Source organism: Cavia porcellus, unplaced genomic scaffold, assembly GCF_034190915.1.
Source record: "Cavia porcellus strain 051 isolate PalLab524CR breed Dunkin Hartley unplaced genomic scaffold, mCavPor4.1 scaffold_23, whole genome shotgun sequence".
NCBI classification, from domain to species: Eukaryota; Metazoa; Chordata; class Mammalia; order Rodentia; family Caviidae; genus Cavia; species Cavia porcellus.
The window spans coordinates 39,021,828-39,049,353 of NW_026947506.1; the positions used below are offsets into that span (position 1 = coordinate 39,021,828).

Consider the following 27,526-nt stretch of genomic DNA (forward strand, 5'->3'; position numbering starts at 1 on the left):
ATTGATTATTTTATATGTGATCGTATAAACAAAGATTTTTATAGATAAGCAGATAATATAGTAACCATTGTTCATTTTCCATTAGTTGATTCTGAATACCCTGTAATACTTTCATTCTCTTGAATGGTTTTACACTGCCTTTTTATATTTCATACTATAGTATATGAAGGTATACTCAAATAGTTCAAAGAAAAACACACTATGGTAGCTACTGTTATGTCAGGTTGTCTTGTGGTGAAACACTATGTAGCTTAAATTGTTCTGTTCTGACCTGTGTTATGTCCTCTTTTATGTTAATCTTTTTTAAAAAGTGAAAGACTTTACTTTGATAAAAGAACCCCAAAGCACCATGTTGCAGAAAGGCAGTACACTTTGGCAATCATGTCATGCTGATTTTAGATACATGCAGAATGCAAGAGTTGTGAGTTCAGAAAGGCTTCCACGCAGATTTGATAAAAATGTGTAGGAAACCAGGCAGTGTATCCTTGAGTGAGAAGTGTGTGAAGCTGTGAGTATGAAACTGAAGTTTGGAGCATGTTGGAGATGCCAGGAATGTGGATTCTCTTATGAAAAGCCTCAAGAAGTGAGAAAAGCCATCCCAAGAGAGAGCCAACCCATGGAAACTACATCCATCAACAGTGACAGGGGCAGAACCACTCAAGCCTTTTGGTACTCACATTACAGATTGTACCAGATGCTCGATATGGAGCTAAGGACTGAATGTTTTACCTGCTGGATTTTTGAACTTGCTTTTGTTATGTCTGGTGGGTGAGGGTCACCAGGCTTGTCCTTCCAGGGCCTATCTCTGAGACATAGAAAGGGGAAGGGGATCCTGAGAAGACCAGTGCTAAATGAAAGTATTTTTATTTCAGGTGTTGCCAGAAGAAATTCAAAGATACTCAGGTGAAAGAGTAGAGCTGCCCAGAACTAAGTCACCACTGAACCTGGTGCTATGGTCATTTTATGGGGTAGGGAGCATTTCTGATCCCCTGAGAGTTGACACTTGATTGATTGTATAATGGTCTTGTTGCTAGGTTTGATCTTGAAGGCTAACAGAATTTGGATAGACATCGCAACCCACACTAGTAGGGACAGTGTTGCCTGCACAGAGGCACTAGTCAAAACCACAAGCACATCTTCAAATCATAAAGCTGTTTGAGAACTACTTGCTGCTCAGAGTCACACAGGGCTTACATTTTCCAACTTGTAAAAAGAGCAAGGCTCTTTCCTTGCACTTTGGTTCTATTTTTTTTCTATCCCCTTTTTGGAATAGAAATGTGTATCTTATGCCACCGTATATTTAGGGGTTTTTTTTTCATTTGTACAGGGACTTCAAGTTAAGAGTTTGCCTTAAATCTCAGAAGAGACTTCAGAGTTGGACTTTTCATCAATGCTTTGACCATTAGGACTTTGGAAATTCTTAAAAAGTGGAATAAATGCCTTTTGTATAAAGGGAACTGATGCAAAAGTGGCTCTAGGACAGCAATGTCATGGCTTGTATCTAGATGTTCTTCGATGCCTCATGCACACATATGTGAGACTTTTCAGAGCTGGCTGGATCTAGAGTATGTGTTACTGGAATTAAGTGTATGTGGTACTAAACTAGTCCACTGAATGGTTTACCATGGTTCTGGGTGTGACTGACACCACAAAAAAAAAGGTTTTTATCCTGTATGGAATAAAGCGGAAAGGGAGGCTTCCTACAAATGCCGTTCAATGCTTCTTGCCTGCCCTGCCATGGACTCTTGATCCTCTGTGATGCCTACTGGCCATGCCACTCTGCCATGGAGCCCGCAGACTATGAGCTGAAACCTCTACCCACTGAAGGCTGAAATAAACATTTTATCCTTCAACTTGTGTCAAGTATTTTGTCCCAGCAGTGAAAAAGTAACTTAAGACAATGATTAAGAGATGTTATTTTCAAGACTTTACCGTCTCCCTCCCTCTCTAGGTACCATGCACTCACCTTATTGGGCAAAATTGTATCAATCTCCTGTTGCAGTTTCTTCTGGACATCAGGATGAGTGGCCAACGCATACATAGCAAAGGAAAGAGTGCTGCTAGTGGTTTCATAGCCACCAAATATAAAGATGATTGATTGTGCCACAAGCTCCAGATCAGAAAGAGCTAATAGAAGAAATGCATTTTAAGGAAAACCAGTCAATGTAGAACATCACAGTTTAGATGAAGGGAAATCCCAATTAACTCACAAATATCCACATATTAAAAGGAACAAGCATTTTAGAGGCCCACTGTGAGAGGTTTTCACTTTTATTGTATCAATTTTATGGGACTGAAAAGAAAGAAAAAATTTTTTAACTCAGTTTCTTAAGATCTATAGAGCTCTTAGCCTTTTGCTCTTCATTATGCCAACCCCATAGGCAACACAGCTTAGTGATTTCAAGAGCTATGATTTGTGTGCAGTATACAAATTTTAAGTAGAGTACCCCTTGAATTTCCATAAAACTACTTTGAATGTGTAAATACACTGATAGCATTTGTTATGATTGATACACTGTGTCAGCTTTAGAAGTTGTTAAACTTCTAAACTTCTAAAACTTCTGAAAGACTCAGTAAGGATCCAGGATCCTTACTTTGTAAACATCCTCAAGTGGAGTGCACAGAGATTTTGTGAGTGTTATACTCATACTGGAGGATTGAGTGGCCTGTGTATGACATAAAAAAGGAGAAAAGGCTTATTTTCCTCCTTTTTGCTCTGGCTGTTGCCTTGAAGTGTTGCCCCAGTGTCATGTCACCCTGCCTTGGAGCCAGCTGATGATTATGGGCTGAAGCCTCTACAGTGAACCAAATAAATCTTTTCTTCCCTACTTTGGGATTTCAAGTGTTTTGTCCCAGCAATGAGAGAAAAGTAACCAAGAAAGCACAATAATTATCCTACTTACAAAAATAGCAGGAAACACTTTGAATGGATGTTCAATACTAAGTAATCAATGTAAAGCATATTAATGACCTTTCATCTAATGATGCCCTAAGGGAATAATTTTGAACATCAGTAAAAGTCTTGTTAGTCAGTGTGTGGTCCACAGACATTGAGGATCAGCTACATCTGGAAGCTGATTAGAAACACAGAATCTCAAACCTACCCAAGATCTACCCTATTAAAATCTTTCAAAAACTGTGGTGATCTGGTTTCCACAACCTAGTTCAAGTAGCAAGCTTTCAGAAGCATCACATAAAGGAATACAGGGGCACCACTCTTCAAAATAGGAAGCCTCAGGTTGTAAAGAAACTACACAGAAAGGAATCAGATAGAATACTGATGAGTGACCCTTGTCTAATGAATGGTATTAGGGTAGCAAAAGAAATAATGTTTAAGTATAAAGGCACTGAGTGTGAAATATGAGAAAATGCTGAGTAAAATTAGTAACACTATTCATTCATGGCCCAGTGTCATCTTCTTCAGGGTATGTGCCTTCTCTTTGCTCTACTTTATCTCACAATAGTCTTTGCATAAGCATTGTTGCCCCTCTAGAATTTCTCTGAAGAGAAGCTAAGAGCCATCAGGTAATGGTCTTGTTGATCAGGGAATGGATTAAGACGTACGCATATCCAAAGCTTTGAAATAAATATTTTGCCTGTTCCAATCTAAAATTCAAAATTAAATACAATACAAAATGGGACTTTGAGAGATCTACAGATTTCTATTTTACTAATAATGAGAATGGTTTTGGTAATGATACTGTAGGAATTCTACTAAAATATCTTTCTTCCAGTGAGGATGAATTTCAAACAATGAATTGAAGTGAGTTATAAAGTCAAAGTTTAGATTCTGCTGCCCACTATGTTAGGCACTAGCCCCATGAGAATATTTAAATTTTAATTAAAACTGAATACAATTTATACTTTAGTTTTTTAGAGTCGCTTGACACATATCAAATGTACCACATACATTTAGCAGTTTTTTCTATTAAACAATGAAAGTGTAGAGCATTTCCTTCACAAAGAAAGCAATATTGAAGTAGACAAATAGATAATAATAAATGGGTCAACATTTTGTAGACACAAAATATATTTACTCTGATGTGACAGAGTCGGCTCATTCTTCTTCTTTGGAATTAACCAGTAAATTCAGAAATTTTATCAGATGGTTGTCACACCACTGTAGCCTTATATTGCTCAAAGTGAAATTATGTCACAGAAAAATGCTATAAATTAGAGGAGTTCTTGAAGAAGTGTAATGGTTGACACACTGTGTCAACTTGAGAAGTTTAGAAGTTTAACTAAGCAGCTCAGCAGGACTCAGGGTCCTCACTTTGTAAACATTCTTAACCTGTGCAGGAGAAGAGCACAGAGATGGTGTGAGTGTTGTACTCTAAGAAAATAGCTTCATTATATGTTATATGTGTATTATAACAAAACCTGTAACACGGGCTTACTGTATGTGTTTCCCTTCTTATGTCTTTGGATGACCTAACTGATATGTTAATCAATGCTCTTCTCTGTAAAGAGTTGGAAAACCTTACCTAATTGATATGTTAACCATTGTTGCCCTCTACAAACTACAGAAGTGGTGCTAAAACAAGCTAACAAGTGTTGTTAATCATTCTATTCATTCATGGTTGTCAATCATTCTATTCTCCACTAAAGAGCTAAAGAAAACTAGGATGGCCCTCTGATTTACACTTGTTTGAACTAACTTGCTTGTGTGCAGGGAGATTTGCTTATTAGCATAACCCTTTACCTGACCTTGATCCCCCTCCCCAGAAAAAAAAAAAAACATAACCTCCGTTTTCTGTTCTGTATCGCGCCTTATTGCCTCCCCTCTCCCCTTATCTATCTATCTAGGCTAGGCCATAAAGATTTTGGGTTTCTGGTGACCTCTTCCTGACCTGGTGGTGGTCTGTCATAAAATGTGCCTTAGCCTCAAAGAAATTACAGGAAAATGTTGTGGCTTAACCCTAATGCACCAAAAGGGTTAAGTTCCAAATCCTTGTGAAGGCGTAAGTTTCAGCTTCTTGTAACTTTCGACCCCTTCCCACCTGTTAGTGTTAATGAGCTGTCCTGAGATAATTAGCTTTCTACTTTCTTCTCCAAATGTTATTGCAGATAATTCTTATCTGCAGAATGAGAGTAACTCAAAAGGTGCCAAAGGCTCCCGAGGTTGTCAGAACTAAGTGGACAGCTATACAGTTTCCAGATTCAGATCAACAAGTTTGATGGCTCTACAGGTTTCTTTGTTTCTCCCCCCATTTTCCTCCAGCCTCTTTTTAAAGTTCTCCCTTCAGTCTCTGGCAGGCAGTCTCCAAATTGGCTCCTGGAGACTCATCGCCAGACCTGGCCTACTAAAGCCTTTGCTCCCCAAATTTCAGTCTCTTGCTTCCTTGGATTTTATACTGGGGTCCGAGTTATTACATGAGTAGGAGGAAAAGAGGCTTTTTTCTCTTCTTACTGTTGCTGTCTTCTGCCACCCTGAATTGTTGCCCCTGTGCCATGCCACTCTGCCTTGTTACTAGCTACTTATGTACCAAACCCTCTACAATCTGTGAACTAAACAAACCTTCCCTTCCTTAATTTTGAGTGTTGGGTATTTTGTCCTAACAGTGAGAGAGAAGTAACTAAGACAGAGAGGTACTGTATGTCAGTGGGTGAGTATTATACATGGACACAAAAGTATCATTTCTGTTTCATGTAAGTATATTTTACTTTCATATTTACATCCTTTGACAAGATCTGTAAGCAAATATCCACAGGTGAAAAATCAATACTAGATCCCACATTAATTTTCTAAAAGATTACTTTAAAGATAAATGATCAACGGGAAAAGAATTAGGACTCAAAAGCCCAGTAGAAAGGGTTTCCAATGGACAAATTTGACAGAATTCTAGCATCAAAATAAAAATAATGGGAAAAATTAAATTTATTATGTGAGATTATTCAAACAAAATAGAGATTGAGAAAGATAGAAAGAAAAGGATAGGAAAGGAAAGAATGTGGAGAAGAGGGGAAAGAGAGAAGGCTGGGGAATAAAAGGAGGAGAAGGAAAGGAGGAGGAAAGAAAGAGAAAGATGAAAGAGACAGAAAGGCATGTTAGCTCTTTCTTATAATGATAAACTAATCTACAACTATGTAAGAAGTGATAGAGTTAGAAATTCCTCACTTTGTAACAATCATATCAATAATTATTTTCCTCAAAAGCCTTCCAAAGATGATAAAACTGATAGATAAAAGTATAAAGAGCAAGATATTAACATGGTTTAAAAGTTTTTCCTCACTCAGTACTTATCAATTACATGAGGAAAGTTAAACAGTTTACCATAGACTAAGCTCATAAACACTTCTACCATGTGTTCACAGTGAAAATCACCACCGTTCAGAGATGTTCCTTGTTATTAGATGTACAGGCACAAATTTCCAGAGAGAAATTTCAGCTCAGTGGGTCTGTATGTAGCCAATAACCAGCATTTTTTCTGATATAAATGACCCAGGACTACTGATGACATCCAGGCATGAAATGCTTGGGTACAGTGACTTCAATATTTGAACATTATTGTACATTCTCCTAAATAAACCTCTGATTAGCAAGTATAATATCTAATTGTGTTTTTCTGTGCAATTTTCCAGAAACTTTTCACTGTTTGGAAACCCTTCTGTACACTTTGAGAACAACTCCCATTCTATTGGCTGCCCTATCATCAGAGCTTAGGATATTCTTAATTACCTTTATGAGACTCTGTGTCTTTGGAATTCTGGGAATTTATCATCAGCTGAAGAAAATCCACTCGGTGCTAGAAGCAGAAAGAGAATTTTCAGAGCCAAGCTATCAATCATGACCTCAGAAATAAATCAGTACAGTATGGTACATTATATAATTTCCTTCTGCAACTATGAAAGTTTGTTGAGGTTGTTGTGTGATTGGTGAAAAAAATATTGATCGACAAACTTAAGAGAGCAGATTTTTCCCTGAATGAAAACCAGACATTGTGTCCAATAGCTTTCAGTCTCTGACTTCCCCCAATCCTGACTTCTCTGGTTCCTTAACACAGATTCCTGACCAGAGAATAGCAGCTTCTCCTCCTGTCACACCTGCTTGCTCAATACGAAGTTGTAGATGTTAATCTTTTGTTCTCCTGGCTTAATTCATAACCAGTGGTCAATAGATTAGTTTGTCATTTCCAGAGATTGTCATCAGGATTTTGAGACCCATCTTGAAATAGTCCACCATCCTGAAATGCAGTGAAATTTTTAGTGATACCCAGTCATACTTGCCTGACCTGAGGACATCCCTATAATGTTGTACAGCCTACATGGGGCAAAGACATGAAGCATGGAGAAGTCTCATGGCCATTCAAGTCATAAGAGACTCAAATTTTAACATACAAAAAACTGCATCAGGAAGCCTCAAAGACCTTCCATTAGGTAATATGAAATCTAAAATGATTCTTTATGATAACAAGACCTAAAAGCAAAGTACCTGGGAAACAAAAGTATAAGTATAATTTTTATCCATGGAATATGGTAGTATGGTATTGATTGTAAAGATACAGTACAATTTTCTTGTTAGAAAATGGTAAAGCTTTATAGTTGTTTCCTAATTTATTTTTAACAGGTATGGATAAACATGGAAATTATACTTAATGGGGCATCATGTGTTTTGATACAAGTATAACTTGCATTATATTCATATCAGGTTAAACATATTTATCTCCTTGAACATTCATAGTTTATGGTGAAAAGTTTTAAAATCTTCTCTTCTAGCTTTTAAAATACATAGTAATGAAAAGAATACATAGTAATGTACAGTTATCTATAGCTGACAGTGTATGAGAACTTCTGGCTCTTACCTAACCTAACTTGGTACTCACAGATCAACATTTTTCACCCTCCCCCAATTCTCCTTGTCCTCTGGTGAACACCATTTTATACTGAACCTCTACTAGATCAACATTTTTTAGATTTCACTTATGAATGAGAGCATGTAGTGCTTGTCTTTTGTGGGTGGCTTAATTCATTTAGCACAACAATCTCCCATCCCCTCCATGTTGCCAGCGACAGAATTTCACTCTTTTTATTATCTTATCTTTTAAATATCTGGAATATTTCCAGATAAATCCCTAAAACATGCTGATGAGCTGTGGAAATAGCAAATTAATCTATCAGCCACTATTAAGAATTAAACCAGGGAAAAAAGAATTAAGCCAGGAGAATATATGATTAACATCTTGAACTTTATCTGGACTAGGAAGGTGTAACAGGAGAAGTAGCTGCCAAGATCTAATTATGGGGAAGCCAAGAGAAGCATTCTAAAGGTGTTTGCAAACAGCAATCTGTACATGTACCACAATTTCTTTATCCATTCATGAGTTGATGCATACTTTGGTTGCTTCCATTTCTTGGCTGCAGTGAACATTGCTATAATGATGTATGGCAATACAGCACTCAGTTCCAGTAATATATACAATTATTATGCATCAATAAAAGGTTTTAGAAAAGAGTGTTGCTGTGAACAGAGAGTGAAGGTGTATTTTCAGTGTACCACTTGCATTTTCTTTGAATACATTCTCAGTCAGAAAATTGCTGGGTCATATGGTAGTTCTAACATTAATAGTTTAAGAAATCTGTGTATGCTTTTCCTTAATGACTGTGTGAAGTATCTTTTTTCTGTAATTTTGAATAGATACATCTAAATTTTATACATACCATGACAAACTAGTTATCATATCTATAAGTTAATTTTAATGCTTTATCTCTGAATCACTTTGCACTCTCCCTAAAATGTGACAGCTCTGTTTCTCTTAGAGTTCTTCATCTAACTTCATAATTTGATTAATACATGTTTCCAGTGGATGTAGTTTACAACCATCTTAGAGAGTGGGTACATGTACATAATGCAGCTTCATTACTTTTAGTCTCTCCCTCTTTCCTCCTTCTCTGTGTACTCTTTCCCCATTTTTCTTCTTGTGGATATTATTAATCTTCTCTCACATTTATGACATTCAATGCTTATAGTCCTTAAGGTGCTAGGTTACTGCAAATGGCATAATAGAAATATATATATATATTAGGTACAATAGTGAACATCTGTAAACCCAGAATTTTGGAAGGCTGAGGTACAAGAGATTGCAAATTTGAGCTGAGACTGGGAAATTTAGTGATATAGTGAGATTCTTCTCACAATGAAAATTAAAAGTTCTGGAGAAGAATGAGAGAAAGAGAAGGAGAAAAGGGAAGAGGGAAACAGGGAGTGAGACAGACTGACGGATGTAGACAGAGACAAAGAGAAACATACAGAAAGAGAGACAGAATCAGAAAGAAGAAGAGAGGGACATAAGGGAAGTCGGGAGGAGACAAAGAACAAATTGTATGTATACAATAAGTCATCAACAAGTAAAGACTCACATGCAACTACCACCAGATTTTACCTTTTGTTTCTCTTTGAGGCGACTCTCTTTCATTGTTTCAACAGATTTTTTTAAAAAGTCTGTAACATCTCTTGGAAACACAGAGAGATTTAACGCATCCATCACTGGTATAAGGAACGGAAAAAGTACTATAGGAGAAAGACAAAAGGAAACAGTGAAAATGAAAAATTTACCCAAGCAATTACATTTGTATATCACCCAGATTAGTAAATTGTCAGGGATCCCATGTAGGAGCCATTCCATTCCTGTCAACTCTCTTGGGCTGCAGACTACTGCCTGAACAAGAGCACATTACAGGCCATCACTAGCAGTATCATCAGTGGCTCCATTTGTATTGATCAAAACAGCATGATTGAACACCTTGACCTCTTATCCTTTGGTGCATTATTAGAACAGTCACTTTGCACAAATCAGGATTTATTTATTTTATTTTTAAAAAAATTTTAACAACAAAACAAAATAAAACAAAAAAAAGAATAGAAACAATATACAATTTTTCAAATGGTAGGAAATTAACACTGGTTAATACATTGCATATTGCTATCTTAGAAGTAGTTGTTCAGATTACAAGATTTAGGCATGAAAATGATGAAACAATCAAACAAAGCACAAACTTTTTGATGAACTTACAGAGATTAGTAGTATAGTTATCTATCTTGTATATATATATATACATGTATACTTTTATAAATATAATCTTTTGCCTTCTTTTTCTCCTTTCTCCTATCCTAGTTGTTCTTTCCTTTTGAGTACTTTCTTTTCTTTTCATTTTCACAATATGTATTGTACATTTTGGATCTTACTACTCTTTCAGTTTTTTTATACTAGGGAGACAATATGATAATTATACGTGTGATTTTGCTATATTTCACTTACAACTTTGGTCTCAAGTTGCATCTATTTACCTATAAAAGCCTCTAGTTTATGCTTCAGGTTCCCCAAATTCAAAGACCCAATCCAAAAATGGGCATCTGAGATAAATACTTCTCAGATGAATAAATACAAATGGCAAATACATACATGAACAAATGTTGAAAATCACTGGTCATTGGAAAAATACAAATTAAAATAACACTGAGATTCTATCTCACTCCAGAAAGAATGGCTGCCATCAACAAATCAACCAATAATAAATGCTGGCAGGACTGGCGGGAAACAGGAACACTCCTCCACTTTGACAGGAGTGTAGACTGGTAAAACCACTATGGAAATCAGAGTGGAGATTCCTTTAAAAACTAGGATTGGAGGTCTAATTCAGTCCAGATGCTCCCCATTCAGAGTATTTTCCCAGAAGAACTGAAAACATCATGCCATAGTGATATATGTGCTCCCGTGTTTATAGCAACACAATTTGTAATAGCTAAATCTTGGAAACAACCCAAATGCCCATCAACCACAAAAAGTATTAAAAAAAAACATTTGGTTCTTTTATATAATGGAGTATTACATAAATCAGGCTTAAATCTGGTGCTATAACTGATCATGCTGTTCAAGAAAGAGAAATTGGGGTGGAACTAATGCAGGATGTTTCTCAGCTAGTGTACAATGAAATAATCGGGAAGGTCAGAAATACGTGAAAATTAATAAAAACACACACGAATGACCCATGGGTTCAAGAAAAAGTATAAACGATTGTTGCAAACTGAATGAGATTTAAAAATGATGAATAAAATGAATGTATGATAATAAAAAGCAGAGCACAGAGGGACAGTTGTATGTATTGAGTAATACAGATCTCCTATCAGTAATCAAACTTAACACCATAAGTTGCTAAAGAAGAAACAGCAAGTGAACCTAAGCATAGAGAAGGAAGAAATTATTTAATACCACACCTGAGTCTCATGAAATAAAACCTAAAACACAATTGAAGAAATTAATGAAAATTAAAATCACTTTGAAAATATTAACAGTTGGCAAAATCTTGCCTATATTTACCCAGAAGTAAAAATAAATGACTGAAATTACTAGCATTCAAAGTCAAAGAGCAGAAACAAAGCAAATAAAAGTTAACATAGCTTGACATCATAATGTTAAATGAAATAAATCAAACACAAGAACTTAAGTATCACATGTTTGCACTTATATGTAAAGAGCAAACTAAAAGAGAGATTATAGAAATAGAAAAATAGATGCTTTTCAAATGAGAAGAGAATCAGGAGAAGAGAAAGAGAGGAGGAACAGGGAACAAAAAAAGAAGTTAGATATATTATGTACATGTACAATTTCTTCACAAGGAATTTAATCACTATATACTGCAAATAAATACTATTACATTTTTAAGGAAGTCTATGAAATCCAAAAATAGGGCTCTAAAGGAATTTTATTAACTAGTAGATTATTAGAACAATAACAAAAATATTATAACAGATTAGATGAACAAAACCAGAGAAAAATATAAATCACAGAAATGGACTAAAGATATAAGTATATAGAAGTCCTATGCAAAGACCATTCAGTACGGCAGAATTAAAAATCAAGAACCATCTACAAAGAAAAGTCAGGCACAGATGGTTTTGACAGTGCATTTTAACAAATATTTAAAGAAGTAACAGGAATTGTTCAGGAACATGTCTGAAATAGACACTTCTCCAAAATTTTCCTCAGGGCAATATTGCCCTAATATTATAAACAAAGGTAACATGGGAAAAGAAATCTAAAGCTAACATATCTTATATTTTTGGAGAAAAATCTTCAACAAAATATTATCATCCTGAATCCATCAACATATAAAAATGATCATATACTATAACTAGGTAGTAACTACCTTAGAATTAATATGTTTTATGAAATATGAATAAATTCAAAACAAAACAATTGTATTATATGTGAAAAATGTTTTACAAAATACAATACTCTTGTTATTCAAAAAATCAAATGCATCCGGGGGTGGGGAGAAAGGAAAGAAGTGAGAAATAATCAAGACAGAAGTACAATATGTACATGTACCAATTCCCCACGATCAATATATTATGTTTAACAAACATCTAATAATAAAAAGAAATGAAAAAATAGGTTTGGAATGGAATTTCTTCAACCTAATAAAGTTCATCCATCAGAAATTTAAAGCTAGCATGATACTAATACTTTAGTGGTTTCCTCCAAGATAATGTAAAAGGAAAAATTACCCCTATATTAATTTTTAATCAGATAGTACAAGTACTAATATATTCAGCTACATTTTGGAATCTAAGCTTAGCATATAAAATAAGTCATATTTCTATATACCATAAGAAAAAATCCAAAAGCAAAGAAATTCACTGAAAATAATTTTAAAAATGTATCATGCATGACAACATATCTGAAAAAGTGACATACACTAAAAACTATAAAATGTTGTTGAAATTAAAGAGAATAGAGATAAATCTGTGCATGAATTAAAAAATAATAATTATTAAAATGTCCATACTCTTAAAATTCATCTGTAGATTTACTGTATTGTGTGCCAGTCCTAGCTTATTTCGTTGTACAAAATGTTTTCAGTCATTTCAATGAGTCCAAATGATGTTGAAAGTGAAAAATAATTTGACTTCTTCTTTTCCTAATTGCATCCTTTCATTTATTTTTCATGTGTAATTGCTCTGGCTACATTTTTAAGTAGTAAATTGAGTTCAAATGGTGAGAATTGGCATCTTTGACTCCTTCCTGATTTTAGAGGACATGGTTTCAGTTTTCCTCATTTAACATGTTATTGGTTACAGTTTTGTTCTGCATAGTTGTTAATATGTTAAGAAAAGATATTTTTATACCTAGTTTTTAAGAGTTTTGCCAAGAAGCTATATTGAAATTTATCAAAGGTTTTTTCTGTATGTTTTCAGATTATCATTTGACTTCTGTTTATGGGGCATAGTACATTTATTGACTTTTGTATATTGAGCTCTCCTTCCTCCCTGGTTCATAGACTAGCAGAATTAATATTGTTAAATGGCCATATACCAAAAGTAACCTACCAATTCAATACCATTCCCATAGATTAACAAAATTAATATTGTTAAAATGACCACATAACAAAAGCAATCTTTCAATTCAATATCATTCCCATCAATATGTCATTGCATTCTTTATAGAATTGGAGAAAATAATTATAACATTCATGTGGAAATCTAAAAAATCCAGCATAAACAAAACAATCCTAAGAAGAAAACTCAAGGCTAGAGCATCACATTATTCAATTTCGAATTATATACTACTCATAGTACTTGCACTGGCTCAGGCACAAGACTGAAGGAGTAGAATCAATGGCTCAGAAACATGTCCATATCACTGTAGCAATCTGAGTATTATAATGGTGTCAAAAATACACTTTGGGAGAAAATTATCATTTTAAATCAAATAGTATAGGGAAAACCAAACATCCCCATATAAAGCATTGAACCAAATCCTTATCCCTCATCCTGTACAAAAAATCAGTTCAATAAGAATCATATTTATTAATATCACATTATATCTGTACTGTAATAAGAAATAGGAATGGTAGGAGTAATAAAGCTGAAAATGTATAATTGCTATTTTAAAAAAATACAGGAAAAGAAAGTGCTCTAAAGGATATATTTGCACGTATGTTTAAGTGTGTAGGATTGATAACCATACTGCTAAGTTTTTGTTGGACCATTAAACAGAACTGTTTTCAGTCTCCTGTTTGAATGTCCACTTTGTAAGCTTTACTTTTTCAACTTGAACAACTATTTCTAAGGGGACAATATGTAATTTATCAACTAATGATTTCTTACTGTTTTTTTGAAATTGTGTATTATTTCTGTCCTTTTCTGTTTTGTTTTCTTCTCTTTAAATAAAATTTGAACCAAAATCAGTTCAAAGTAAATAAAACACCCAGGTTTAAGACTTGAAATTTTGAAATATAAGAGGCAAATAGAGGGAATCACTTGTCATAGGCATGCTGATTAGGACTCCAAAAATATGGGAAATGAGAACAGTAATTACAGAGATTTACAACAAGTTAGAATGCTTCTGCACAGCAAAGGAGACAGTGCAGAGTGAATGGATTCTGCACAGATTGGGAGAAAATATTTAAAAGCTACTTTTCTGGTAGAGGATTAATATTCAGAGTATATAAAGAACTCAAAAAATCTTCAGATAGCACCAAAAATTCAAATACTCAATCATTCAAAAATTAAAATACTCAATCATTAAGTAAGCAAATAAACACTTTTCAAAAAAAAGTACAAAAGGCCAATAAATGTACTAGAAAATGTTCAGCACTTTTATCCAGCAGAGCAATCAATACTGCATTGAGATTCTATCTTAGCATGGTAATAATAGCTATCATTAAGAATATTTTAAAAATTATGATGAAGATGTAGTAGAAAAGGAAATATCCTACCCTTTAAGTGGGAATGTAAACTAATAGAGCCACTGTAGAAGTCAGTGTGGAGGTTCTTTAAAACACGAAAATTAGAACTACCACTCAATGCAGCTATACCACTCCTTAGTACATTTCCAAATGATTAAAGTTATCACACTGTAGTGACATCCACCTACCAATGTTCATTGTGGCACAATTCACAATAAACTAAACTTTGGTGTCTGTCAATGGATGAATGGATAAAGAAAATGTAGTATATATACACTATAGGATGTTTTTGGTCATAAAAACAATAAAGTCAAATTATGCAACTTGCAGACAAGGGGATGAAACTAGAGATCAACACAGTAAGCAAAATAAGCCAGATTCAGAAAGTCAGTTATCACATTTTGTCCCATATGTAAATCTAAAAAAATATTTTCAAAAAGAAAGGAGACACGACAGGAAAGTTGATGGGAGACTATTAGGGAAGTGAAAGGGGATCATAGGAGAGCAGAGGAAGGGGAGGAAGTACGGGAGAGTTAAATTAATCAAAGTGTTTCATATGCATATGAAAATATGGTGAAATAAAACCTACTACTCCATACAACAAGGATGAACTAGTAACACTAAAATTAAATTGAAAACATAACTAAGAATAGTTTTTTCAAGTCAAACTTGTACAAGAACATCCATAACAGCAATAGCCCTACTGTTCCCAATAGCCAAAAGATGAAAACAATCCAAATGTTTGTAACTAGTGAACAAAAGAAATATGCTATGTCTGTCCAATGAGATATTCTTTGCCTGTGAAAGGAGGTAGAACATTGATACATGCTTCAGGATGAATGGAACTTGAAAACAATGACAAATAAAAGAAACCACCACCAAAAGGTATGTAGGGCTGGGGATTTAGCTCAGTGGCATAAGCGCCTGCCTGGCAAGCGTGAGGTAATGAGTTTGATCCCCGTTACCACAAAAATAGAAAAGAAAACAAAAGGCTATGTATTATACACTTTCATTTGTATGCCATGTCCAGAATAGTAAATTATACAGAATTAGAAAAGAGATTAATATATGTCTAGGCCCAAAGATGGTAGGAAAGTTGATGATTCCAGGCTACAGGCTTTTGAATTGATAAAAATGATTTATAATTACACACGTGATGATGGCTGTGATAAACTTTAAACGTACTGAAAAACCATAAAATTGTATAGTGTAAATATACAGGAAGGATGGTATGTGAATAATATCTCAATTAATAATTTAAAAAGCAATAAATAATAAAATAGTAGTCCACCTACCTCCTAAGAGGAACAATGGATCAAAAAAACTAAATTTTAAGAGCTTTTTGACTTTTCCCACAAACGGATCCTGTGGGTTGTTGAGGGAATCAATGTTCACTCCAAACGATGTGCCAGTGATCACATCCATGCTGTAGGCCCCAAAGACACTGAGTAGGGAAGGATGTGAAAAATTAAAATTTGCACTTCTCTTCCATTCTTCTGTTACTTATGAATTAAGGGGTGTGAGTAAATTCCTATGGCCAGGAAAAACAAGTGCACACCCCATTAGAACTACCTATTGGACAATCTGGATACTCTTTTATGTTCTTCCTCACTCATACTTGTTGGGTATTTGTTGAGGACTAACAACTTCCATTTTTCCAGGGGTGACAAGGACGTTAAAGTGATTTAAATTGATAGATGCAGATATATTACAATAGTGTGAACAATAATACATGTGCAAACACGATGCATCATGAGGACAAGGATGGAGTCATTGATTCTTCCTAGGGAAAACAAGAAAGGTGACATGGATCTAGGGCCTGACTCATCATAGTCAGTGAAAACAGTTAATTTTTCATACATCATACAACAGTAACACCTGTTCTGAGTTGCTAGGAACACTATCCTTCTAATTTACATCCTTTATTCAAGCTACTGATAGATCTGTTCTTCTTCCCCTGGAATCTGATGATGTCCTCAGTCCAGAGTTATTCTTGCAGAATATGAAAACCAAGACTATTGCTAATTTAAAACTATAGTAAATCTCTCCAATTTGGATTTGTATTATTCTACATTTAAGTAAACAACCTCCAGTTTGTTTAGTAGAATCTCAGTTCATATTCATGGCTCTTATATAATTCCAAAATTCCAGTTTACTCAATAAATTTTCTAGTTGTCCTACTCATATCCTCTCTAGAACCTTCATTCTGTTATTGTTAAAGGAACAAAAACTAATAAAAAGATTAATATTTATTAATTTTATGGCAATCTCTATAAACTCATGAAGTGATTTAAGTTAATTTTCACATCATATTTGTGCCCCACTCAGGACCTTCCAATAACTACAGGTGCCTTCTCCTATCACCACTGGTCTCTACACTCACAAGTTTGGTACAATTGTATTTTGTTCTTTCTAAACTGTACATTATATCCTCCAGAGTAGCCAAAAAGATAATTAAGCCGCTAAATTACTCTTGACTTTTGTAAACAGAGGGAAGACTCGGCTCTAGCTTCCCAACTTTCTCTTGAAAGATGTATTTTATGGATGGCCTGCTGAAACTGTAATGCAGTATGGCTGCTTTTCTCTGGTTACTGCAGTTATTCAGCATCAGGAATTTCAGCTCCCTGGGAGGCAGAAGGAGAGTCTCAGAATAGTTCAGTTCACTGCTACTTACTCTTTCATGGAGACAGGTTCACCTTTCTTGGCTTTCTGTCGTAGGTTTTTCACGAGTACATCTCCATACTGTTCAATGATGGGAAACATCTAAGCACAAAACACAGCACACTTAGGTAGATGAGGATAGGATACTTAGATCCTATGGTCTGACTTTCCCAAGAATGAGACTGTAACTGTCATTTATAGTGAATTTTTTTGGACTTAAAAAGTTTAATTGGATCATCTGCTAAGAAATATGATAGGGATATTCATAACATATGAATTCTGGCAATTTATATCTTAAGGAAAAATTAAAGAAAGATTAATAAATCAATAAAAAGTAAGTCTAAAATTCCTAGTAAATAATCTTCCTTTTCTAAGATTTATCTATTTCTAAGAAATCAAGTCTGTCTTTTCCAGAAGTAGATATCCTAGTGGGATTTTATTCTGGGAATCTTACTTTATAATAAACATATTTAAAACACAGGCATGTGTATTATGGCAGATGTATGTTTGTGGATGTCTACTGACATATTTTATGTCCTAATACTGAATATTATAATATGTCTTATCAAACCTAAAGATAAAGTGCCACTTTTAGAAAATTCAAATTCAAAGCACCACCTTTTGGAAAGACACTGTATTCTTAACTTGTACAAGTATGAAGATTCATTCTTTAAGTTTCCTTTTAAAAGTTCTCTTATTATATTACCTCCTTGAGTTTCCCCGTAGTGAACACTGGGGACAGCAATGTTCTTATCCTCTTCCAATCTTCATCCTCAGATATACTGATAGCTTTCTTCATAAATCCCACTGGGCCAAAAGTCTACAGCTCAAAAAAAAAAGATATTTTGCCCTACTCCATAGTAGACTATGATGTTGAATAAGAATAGTTATAATGGACTTTATGAATGATATAAACTTTTCTCTTTCTGTACTGGGGATCAAACTCATGACCTCATGCTTGCAGGCAGACACCTGAGCAGCTAAGCTATGTCCTCAGCCTGAAGAATATAATCTTTAATATTCCTTATTTTTCTGAATTTTAACTGATGCTTATAGCCAGTTGAATTATTACAGTAAGGCAAGCAAAAAATAAAAGTTATATGGTTTGGAAAAGAAAATTTTTTTCTAAGATAGAAAGTCTCAGGTAGTACACAAAAATCTCTGGAACTATGCCTCCATCAAGGTTTCAGTATGAAAATTAATACACAAAAACTAGGCATATATTTAAGATAAAATGGGAGTATGTGAAAACATTTTAAAAACACATTTTTATTATTAATCACTTTGGAGAAAATAAAGTACTTTGAAGTACAGTTCTAGCAAAACATGTATTGGGCTGGGTACTAGAAACTAGAAAATGTTGATGGAAGGAATAAACAAACAGACAAACAAAACAAATGCCTAAAAAATGGAGAGGTACATAGGCATCATAGACATACAAACTCAGCATACCAATAATAATGATTTATCCAGTTACCTATTAGAAGAATTCAACTCTTACCAAAATATTGGTAAGTTTCTTGTAAGACATACAAAAGTTTATTCTGAATTTGTATGACAAGGCAAAAAATAACAATAGGTGAAATTATTCTGAAAAATATGAAATGAGATTGTCAGAATCATTATACATTATGTTGATTCAGTACATAGACACAATAATAATGGTGTGGTACAAGAGGAAGAAAGACAGTGATTAAATGGCATAAAATTTGAAAATGAAAAACAGATCCTCACACCTAGACCCATGTGACTTTTACTGGACACACATGGTTCTAAAAGAAAAGAAAAAAACTTGACCTTAACGTCATGCACTGTACAACATTTAACACCAACTGGATCATATACTTTAAGTGTAAAGCACACAACTATGTAATATTTAAGACAGAAAAATAACATGATAGAAGCTACAGGAAAAGAACCAGGAAGTGCCAATGACAACACAATCATAAATGGAAAAGTAAATATATTGGCCCCCTCCAAAGGAGAACAACTACTCTGAAAAATGTTTCTTGTTAATAGGAAAGGCAGGCTACCAAGCACAGAGAGCTCTTGGTAAAGAAACAGTTCCATATGCTGACTGAGTTGATTGTTACACAAATGCGTGCATGTGATGAATTTCATAGAGCTACACACAATGAGAGCATAAGAAACTGGAAACTCCATGGATTGTATTACTTTCCTATTACTATACTTGTAACTACACAATAAATTTGTCCTAATATAATCTAGGGAAAAACAAGATAAAGAGTACTTGCAACCTCCTGGTTTACTCTTTTTGGCAAATTCCTGTGAGTTTATAATTATTTCATGATAAGATTGAACTAATAAGTCGATACTGAAATGTTGAAAAGTGGATGTTTACCCGCCTGTTTGTGAAGACAGAATAACATTCTTTCACCAGCACTGTTTTGATCATGTCTGGATCTGTGATAGCTAACACAGGCTGGTGACCATCATAAAACCTGTGGTAGGAAAACAGAGTTGAAAAATTATTTACTGTCAGCATTTAATTAAAGGGAAATCAACATAGAAAAAATACCATACATTTGTAAGAACGCAGTATTAAGGTCTCAAATAATGCAGTTAAAGGGAACTAAAGAAAGGAAAAGTGGAGACTAAAGGAATGGCCAAACCATAGACAGAAAATAAGGCTAGTAGGCCCTTGTCCATCATCGCCTGAAGAAAAATCATAACATGCAGCGTTCTCAATTTAGACTGTGGATTTCAACTCCTGTGATGTACTGGAGCCCTGCCCAAACACATCTCCAAAAGTCTTGGACAGCTGCATCCCCAAAACTCTAGACTGATACTGTCTTCAGACAGTGCATACCTCACCCTAACAAAATAATCTAATGCAAGTTTCCAGGATACTCACCCCCATATTTTTCCATACTTTTTATAACAATTTGTATCAAAATCCCAAAAACCCTGGGGAGAGAAGGAAAACCAAATTCCATTATTGCTATAAATGTAATGACCACATCTCTAACAGATACAAATGACTGGAATCCCATGAATTCAGGCTTAATATGTCTCATGTGCTTTTAGAAGAAAAATTGTATTCAGAGACATCTGTAACAAAAGCATACCTCCTTGTCTATTAATGTTAAGGAACCCTTTCTCATTTAGTACTGTTCTTGCTCTGGTTGTGATGTCTGAAATCCTGAAACCTCTACATTATTTCCTCTGTGGGCATGTGAGGAAACCAAAGCTGAGGAAAGTGAGTTTCCCAGGAACACGAAAGCTCTTTAATCTCTTCATTCAGCATTCTTTTGTTGATCTTATAAACTGTCTTTGGAATTCTAGATCATGTAGGATTTTGAAAATTCTAGTGACATCTGTCAATCAGCAAATTTATGTCTCAATCATGTTGTTAAGTGAAAATGTGAGTTAATGAAGACACAGCTATCTTTCTAGTACTTCCACTCAATACAGAAATTTGGGGAGATGCCACCTTTACACATAGACAATACTCACCTTGCGGTAGCCCAAAATAGTTCCAAAAAAGGGGAGAGGTTTCGGTCCAGGAATTCCCAACTTCTTAAAAAGGCCATGTGAAGAGGTCCCATAGCTACAAAGTAACAGAGAAAACCAGGTGCAAGGATTTTAACTGTATATAAATATGAGTCATTAGTCACTGGCTCAAGAACTAGAGTTCAAGCCAGGAAGATAATAAGTAATAAATAAACAATAATCAAAACTCCAGTAGGTATAATTACAATTGCTCATTATCTTCTCTCTCACTGTTATGGTTTGAGAACTGGTGGTCAACTTAACACCAGCTGGATTACATCAGCATGTATTGAGAGAAGATGCTCCACCTGAAGAGGGTTGCCAGGATAAATAGGTGGAAAAGAAGAGAGGTGTTGGGAGGGATTGAGGCATTAAGGAAGCATTGTGGGTTCTCCTACGAGTTGCTGTCTGAGCTGTTGGTTCTCCTGGAGAAGCTTTGGTCTTCACATCCAGCATTGCTTCCCGGCTCCGGAGGGGAAGATATGTGCTGCCTGGTTTCCAGGATGAAATCATCACGCTGTTTTCTGGCACGTACCCGATTGTGCTTGTCATCGGAAGAGCTCGGGGCCTCTATGTCGCTGAGGACAGCTGTGGTGCCTTTCAGGACAGCCCCACTCTTTGTTGTGAGTGTGACTTCTCGGCTCCAGTGTGGAACCCTCATCCCACTAGCACAGCTCCTTCATCCTGCTGGCATAGACTTTCTGGCTTCCACCTCTGACCCTTGGGTCTTCCTGGCACGAATCCATAAAGGAGACCGGTGTGAGTCCTTCTTGTGGGCTCTGAACTTCCAGTTGGACTCGTGGAGGTGTTGTCCTGAGCTCTGGGTTTTTATGTGGACTCATGTGGGACATTGCCGTGGGGTTTAGACTCTTGACTAAATAATCTATGTCATTGGTGTTGCGGATAGATTTCCTACATTCTCCTGTGTTAACTTCCAGTGACCATTATAAAAATATTATAAACTCCATGTCCTGGTCTGAATTGTTCACTGTGTACAACCCCTGACTACAACACTCACACTCCCTGAAAAATCCCCCAAATCACAAAAATTAGCTAACAGTAGTTGAAAATCTTAGGCACCCAAGATTGTATACTTGATAAAAATCTACAAACTTGACTTTGAGTGTTCCTGAGAGAATCAGACTATAGTTTTTCAGTGTCATTTCAGTACTTGTGTTGACTTAGGAAGCAGATGTGATGCCATCACTTCTACTCCCTAGTGACATTAAGCAGGGGCTGGTACACATGTGTGTCTCTAGGAGTTCTTCCCTGAGTGGACAGGAATATTTTCTCATTTGCTCCTAATGCCCACCTGGGTATCTTTTATTTCATCACTGGCTCATACTGTCTTTTACAATGAGAGACTGAGATAACTTGGTGGCCAGGTACACTTAAAAAAAGTAAAACAAACTGCTACACAGATATATTTAAAACCATATATGTAAGCAGTATCTGAGACATAGACATTTTTACATTATATTTATCTTCTTGTCATTATTCTAAAAAGATGAGATCATTTTAAGCATGCCTCTTGTCCCAAACACTGCACTCCTATTTTAACTTTGTAAAGGAATGTGATGTACAAGGGGTGATCCAAATGTGTGGTGAAGGTCCACATTTTTAAAAATATTTTACATTAAAAGACACATTGGCATTAACCCCCCTCAAAATGCTTCTCTGCCTTTGAGCCCCATTATCTCATTGCTCTTGCCACTGTCTGAAGCAATTTATTCATGGTTTTTAGTTGTACTTTTATGGTTCCCTTAATATCCTGAATTGATTAAAACTGCTTATGTTTCATGGTCATTTTAACTTTAGGGAAAATCTAGAAAAAGCAGAGCAAGAAAATAATTTGGCTGAGGACACATTGAATATTTTTATTTGACAGAAATTGTCCTTAATATTTTGAATTGGTGCAAGACATTGAAGCATCCATAAAAAGTTACCATAGAGGACTCCAAAAACAACTTCAAAACGTGACAAGAATAATGGAGTTTGCTTGAAATGAGAGGGAATATTTTGAGGGCACCTGAGGGGAACTGATGGCAATGTGTCTTTTATAATGAAAAATACTTTAAAATTTTAGCCATTTACCATATTCTAAATTCAACTCATGTACTCATCTCAAGGAAATTTTAAAATTGAGTAGAATGGCATGACCATATTTTAAGGTATTATGGAAAATATATTTCCCTAAACTTCTAATTTTCTCTTTGAATATTTACACTAGACTTTTAATTCCTGTTTTCACATCACATTGACTAGCTCCTGTTTACAAATGTAAAACTGACATACAAATCAAATGTGACATGATGGGAGCTTCTTCTACCCACAGTCCAATACAACACCTCTTTCTCTTGCTCTTTGGTGCCTGGCATCCCACCATAGACAGGAACTTTTTTATTGGATAGGAATATTGGACAGGAAATTTTTTAGTTGACCCTAATTTGACTCTATATTTTAAAAGGAAAAATATTTTTAAATGCAAGCTGGCCTGAGGATTCTCACATTTTGAGGCTGTCAGTAGATTTTATATTGGGGAAAAATTATATACCTGGCCTGAAGCTAAGCACCCAGAAACAAGGAAGAAAAGTCAAAGAAATGTAAAAAAAAGTTCAAAACATCATTTTCTTTTCAAAATAATCATTATTTACAGTTAAAGAGTACTGTATATTGTGTAGTAGAGGAATTCAGCTATAGAAGGAAGGGGATTTTCAGAGAGGTAAGAATATCACCTGAATCTGTCAGGTGTGATCTTAGAGAATTGTGCAAGTGGTGCTGGAGTGGGCTACAGAAGGTACAGGAACAACCTATGTCAACAAAGGGCTATCTTCGTGCACATTTGTGAACAGACAGAGAACAAAAAGATAATGACATAAAAACTCATGAAGAAACCTCTTATCCCAGAATCCTGAGCAGCTGTGTAAGTTTGCGTCCCACTGAACATGGGACAGTAATCTACCTTTGCTAAATTCTGGTTGGATAAATCTGGTTGATCACTATCCAAAGCAAGTGATACCACTAATGGAGTTTTCTAGGTGACAAGTACTTAGTGATTCCTTCAAAGTGTTGTATTAGATTTGTAATCATCCCTTAGATTTTGGTAACATCCAGCTCTTAAACAAGTGCCCTGTCATTTTTACTTTTGATCTAAGAGAAAGAGCAATATGATTTGTAACCCAAGTCCTCAAATGCAGAGAAGCCTGCATGTCAATGATTAATCAGTATGAAAGGGCAGAAGAAAAGAACAGCTTGCATGGAAAGGTAGACTCCCAAATACATTAACCACAAATGTCATAGGTGCTGTTTCTACAGATAACACACACAATATCCAAAAAATATGATTCCAAAAATATGATACCACCGGGCTTTTTAGACAGCTACTCACAGATAGAGGAGCACCAGGATGGTGACCAGGAGAACCCAGGTTTCCATGGCATAGTTTGGAATCAGATTCATTACAAATTTCCTCCAGCGATTCTCTCCACTGATTTTGCTTCCCAGCTAATTGTGTGATACTTTTCAGGGCCCTGCCTGCAAAGCTCCCCTTTCCTGCCCAGTTGTAATTCAATGAGACCAATCACAAATGTTTACTGGGGAAGGAGGTGGGACTGGATGTGCAACTAGTAGCAAAACCATCTGTGCTCCACCCCAGTTGCAAAGTCTGGTGGCTTCCCTACCTCAGCAGTCAGAAGAGTCATAAATGTGCCTACTGTGGGCTCTGAGTCATAGTTTGTGGAAAATTTTAAAAAGCTCAGTGTTATCATTATGGACAAAGTACTTTGCTCATGTCGGAAGTGATTGGCATTGCAAAACCTGGACTCTGTTCTTGCATTCAGTGCCAGTTATACTGAAATGCTTGAAATTCACTCAAACAAGAATATATATGTTTACTTACTTGTCCAAGTTCCTTTGCCTAAACTTTCCTGTGCCCACAGAAGATTCTTATTCATCCTTCAAAATTCATAAACTCAGTCAAAGCTTCATCATCTAGTCTTTTCTTATTAAATGTCCTGGATAGAAGCATTTTATCCTCTGGACATCTGTTATCTGCAGCATCTGGTGCAATATACTTTGTTTCCTTGATTGTTTGCCTTTACAAGATCATGAGCTTTTCAGGGCATAGTCAAAATATTATTCATTATTATGCTACTAGACCTTTAAGAAGACTTTACAGAGTTGGCATCTAGATAATTTGGTTGAGCTAGGAGACACTGCGGGGCTTCTACATGGCCTATGTGAGTCTGTGGTAACCACTCAATCTTCCTTCACTATGGTAAGAGAGCAAGTGAAGCTTCTATCTCAGCTGCCTTCCTGGTGCATTCAGGCTGGCTGCAAAGAGCCTTCTGCCAAAAGGGTCGCTAAGGAGACACAGGACATGGAAAAGCTGAAGCTGATGGCTGCATTACTGAACAGTATGAATTCACGCTGCTGCATTTGCAGGGCTTCAGAGAGTCATGTAGCAAACAACAAGTTAAGTATTAACTTTCTCAGAAAAGCCTGCATGTCAATGATTAATCGGTATGAAAGGGCAGAAGAAAAGAACAGCTTGCATGGAAAGGTAGACTCCCAAATACATTAACCACAAATGTCATGGGTGCTGTTTCTACAGATAACACACACAATATCCAAAAAATATGATTCCAAGTTTTTTCTGAATCAATGACTGACACAGCAAATGGCTCCTTGTTTTAGATGAATTAGTTATTATTCAATAAGTGAAAAGCAGGTCTCTAGAGATGATTTAGGAGGAGACTGGTAAAAGCAATCATTGTGACCAGTGAGCCTCCTATCAGATTCCCAATGGAAGAGATGCAGTGGTTGAGTATTTGGAAATTATAGTACCTCATGTTCTTGACTCAGAGCCATGTCACTTGTCTATTTAATTTAGAAATAGAAAATTAGAAGCCAATGATCTCCAACCTTTTGGGCACCAGTTTTCATGGAAGACAATTCTCCACAGGCTGGTATGGGGGTGACTTCGGGATGATTCAAAGGAACATGCAATCTAGGTCTCTCACATCCTCAATTCACAATACAGTTTATGCTCATATGAAAATCCAATACTGCAGCTAATCTGAAGAATATGGAGCTCAGATGGTCAAGTAAACTATGGAGAGCAACTCTAAATATAGATGAAGCTTCTCTTACTTCTTACCTCATGCTGTGGGGCCAGATCCCTAACAGTCCCAGACCCATCCTAACCCAGGCTCCAGGGGTTGGGATACCTAAATTAAATGGCAATCAAAAGCTCAACATTCTGATTTTTTTATTGTTTGAATATTCAATTAAATTTATTGGAATGACTCTCACTTTGAGCAATAATCAATCTGATATCAATAGTAAAAACAGTACTCTGAAGTCATGGCACAGAAATACATAACATCTAAGGCTATTTTTCAGTTATTATTTGTGTGCTTTCAATCTGGAAAATCCAGTATGAAACACTTGATGTTGTCAGAGTTACTCAGCCAGTTTTTGACATTTCTAATTGAGAATAACACAACATTGTGATGAAAGAATCTTAAATGACAGGAATGAAAACTGCTGCATGACTCATTTTTGCAGAACTTATAAAATTACTTGCTACTCAACATAACTATATTTATTGTTTAAAGTCTTTCATCTTAATAATATTGTAAGTTACCAAGAACAGTCTTTTCTTCTGTTAATCACCTAGCAATGACGGAAAGTCAAACTGCCAAACCTTTGTGACTAGCAGGGCAGCCCTCTGCTGGACTATGTAAGGTATTCAGTCACCATGTCTGCGTTAGTTACAAAAGGCGTTACAGTAGATAAAATATAAATATAAGCTACTCACTCTCTCGAACAAAATGAGAATCCCTGAATAAGCTACAAAAATAAAATTATTTTTAAAAAATTAATTTTACCATAAAAAGTCAACAGAGTACCAATAATATGAGTAAACAATTTCAGACACTAAGAACCAGTAATGAAGAAATTTATAGTTTCAATCTCCTTTTCTCCTTTGGAGGCTCTTCAGAAACAATAATTCTGGCAGGAACAATGGACATACTGTAATGTTAATCTTTCATGATGATTTTTGTATTAACATTTATCATATTTTTGTGAATCCATTCACTCTGTGGATGTTTTCTTATGCATATTCATGAGTGAGAGCAGATACAGGCTGAGCAGTCCATATTCATTAAGTCTCTTGCCACTGGCAGCAAAACTTTTCAGAGCCATTTCCTTTTTAAACAATCATTTTGAGAAGCAAGTTATTTTTCTCTGCGGTTCATCCCATGCCTGAGATTTGCAGTAACACAGGACTAACTTACCACTACTTCAAACTTCCTGATCTGGGAAAGTGCAAATGATTGAGTCACATAAATAAACAACTGTTCAGAGGCAACAAACTTAAAGGACTTTCTAAAAAAAATCAATGAGTCCTTAGATCGTCAACATTTGCTCTACCGCCCACTTATTTGCTTTCCTTATAGGGGTGTCTCCCACAGCCTTTACCCAGATGTCAATTCTTTTCTTGGTGTCACTGGCAGGTCCTTCCTTCCCTGACAAAACTGCAGCAGAAGAATGAGGCTATGGTGTGGCTGTTTCCAGGGAGAGTTCCCCAAGTGCCCGGCTGCCAGCAGCCACAGCAACCGGGGAGGTGCAGCAGGGACTCTGATTCCTCCACAATCAT

The 27,526-nt window shown here is 35.6% G+C and overlaps 1 protein-coding gene and 1 pseudogene across 1 annotated transcript in view; both read right to left on the reverse strand.

The window, feature by feature from the left end:
* The window catches only part of LOC100734717 (cytochrome P450 3A9-like), a 44,820-nt gene extending 20,379 nt beyond the window's left edge, over positions 1-24,441 (reverse strand). Inside the window, exons 1-10 of the mRNA XM_003469878.5 lie at positions 24,251-24,441; positions 20,827-20,920; positions 20,225-20,277; positions 19,712-19,811; positions 18,056-18,169; positions 17,363-17,451; positions 15,984-16,132; positions 9,381-9,508; positions 6,680-6,746; positions 1,967-2,127 (exon numbers count right to left, since the gene is read on the reverse strand). Of these exons, the coding sequence (XP_003469926.3) occupies positions 1,967-2,127; positions 6,680-6,746; positions 9,381-9,508; positions 15,984-16,132; positions 17,363-17,451; positions 18,056-18,169; positions 19,712-19,811; positions 20,225-20,277; positions 20,827-20,920; positions 24,251-24,321 (1,026 nt within the window). The 5' untranslated portion in view covers positions 24,322-24,441. The remainder of the gene's footprint in view (positions 1-1,966; positions 2,128-6,679; positions 6,747-9,380; positions 9,509-15,983; positions 16,133-17,362; positions 17,452-18,055; positions 18,170-19,711; positions 19,812-20,224; positions 20,278-20,826; positions 20,921-24,250) is intronic.
* A 2,646-nt stretch (positions 24,442-27,087) lies between these two features.
* On the reverse strand, positions 27,088-27,526 carry LOC134472291 (ubiquitin-like protein ATG12; annotated as a pseudogene).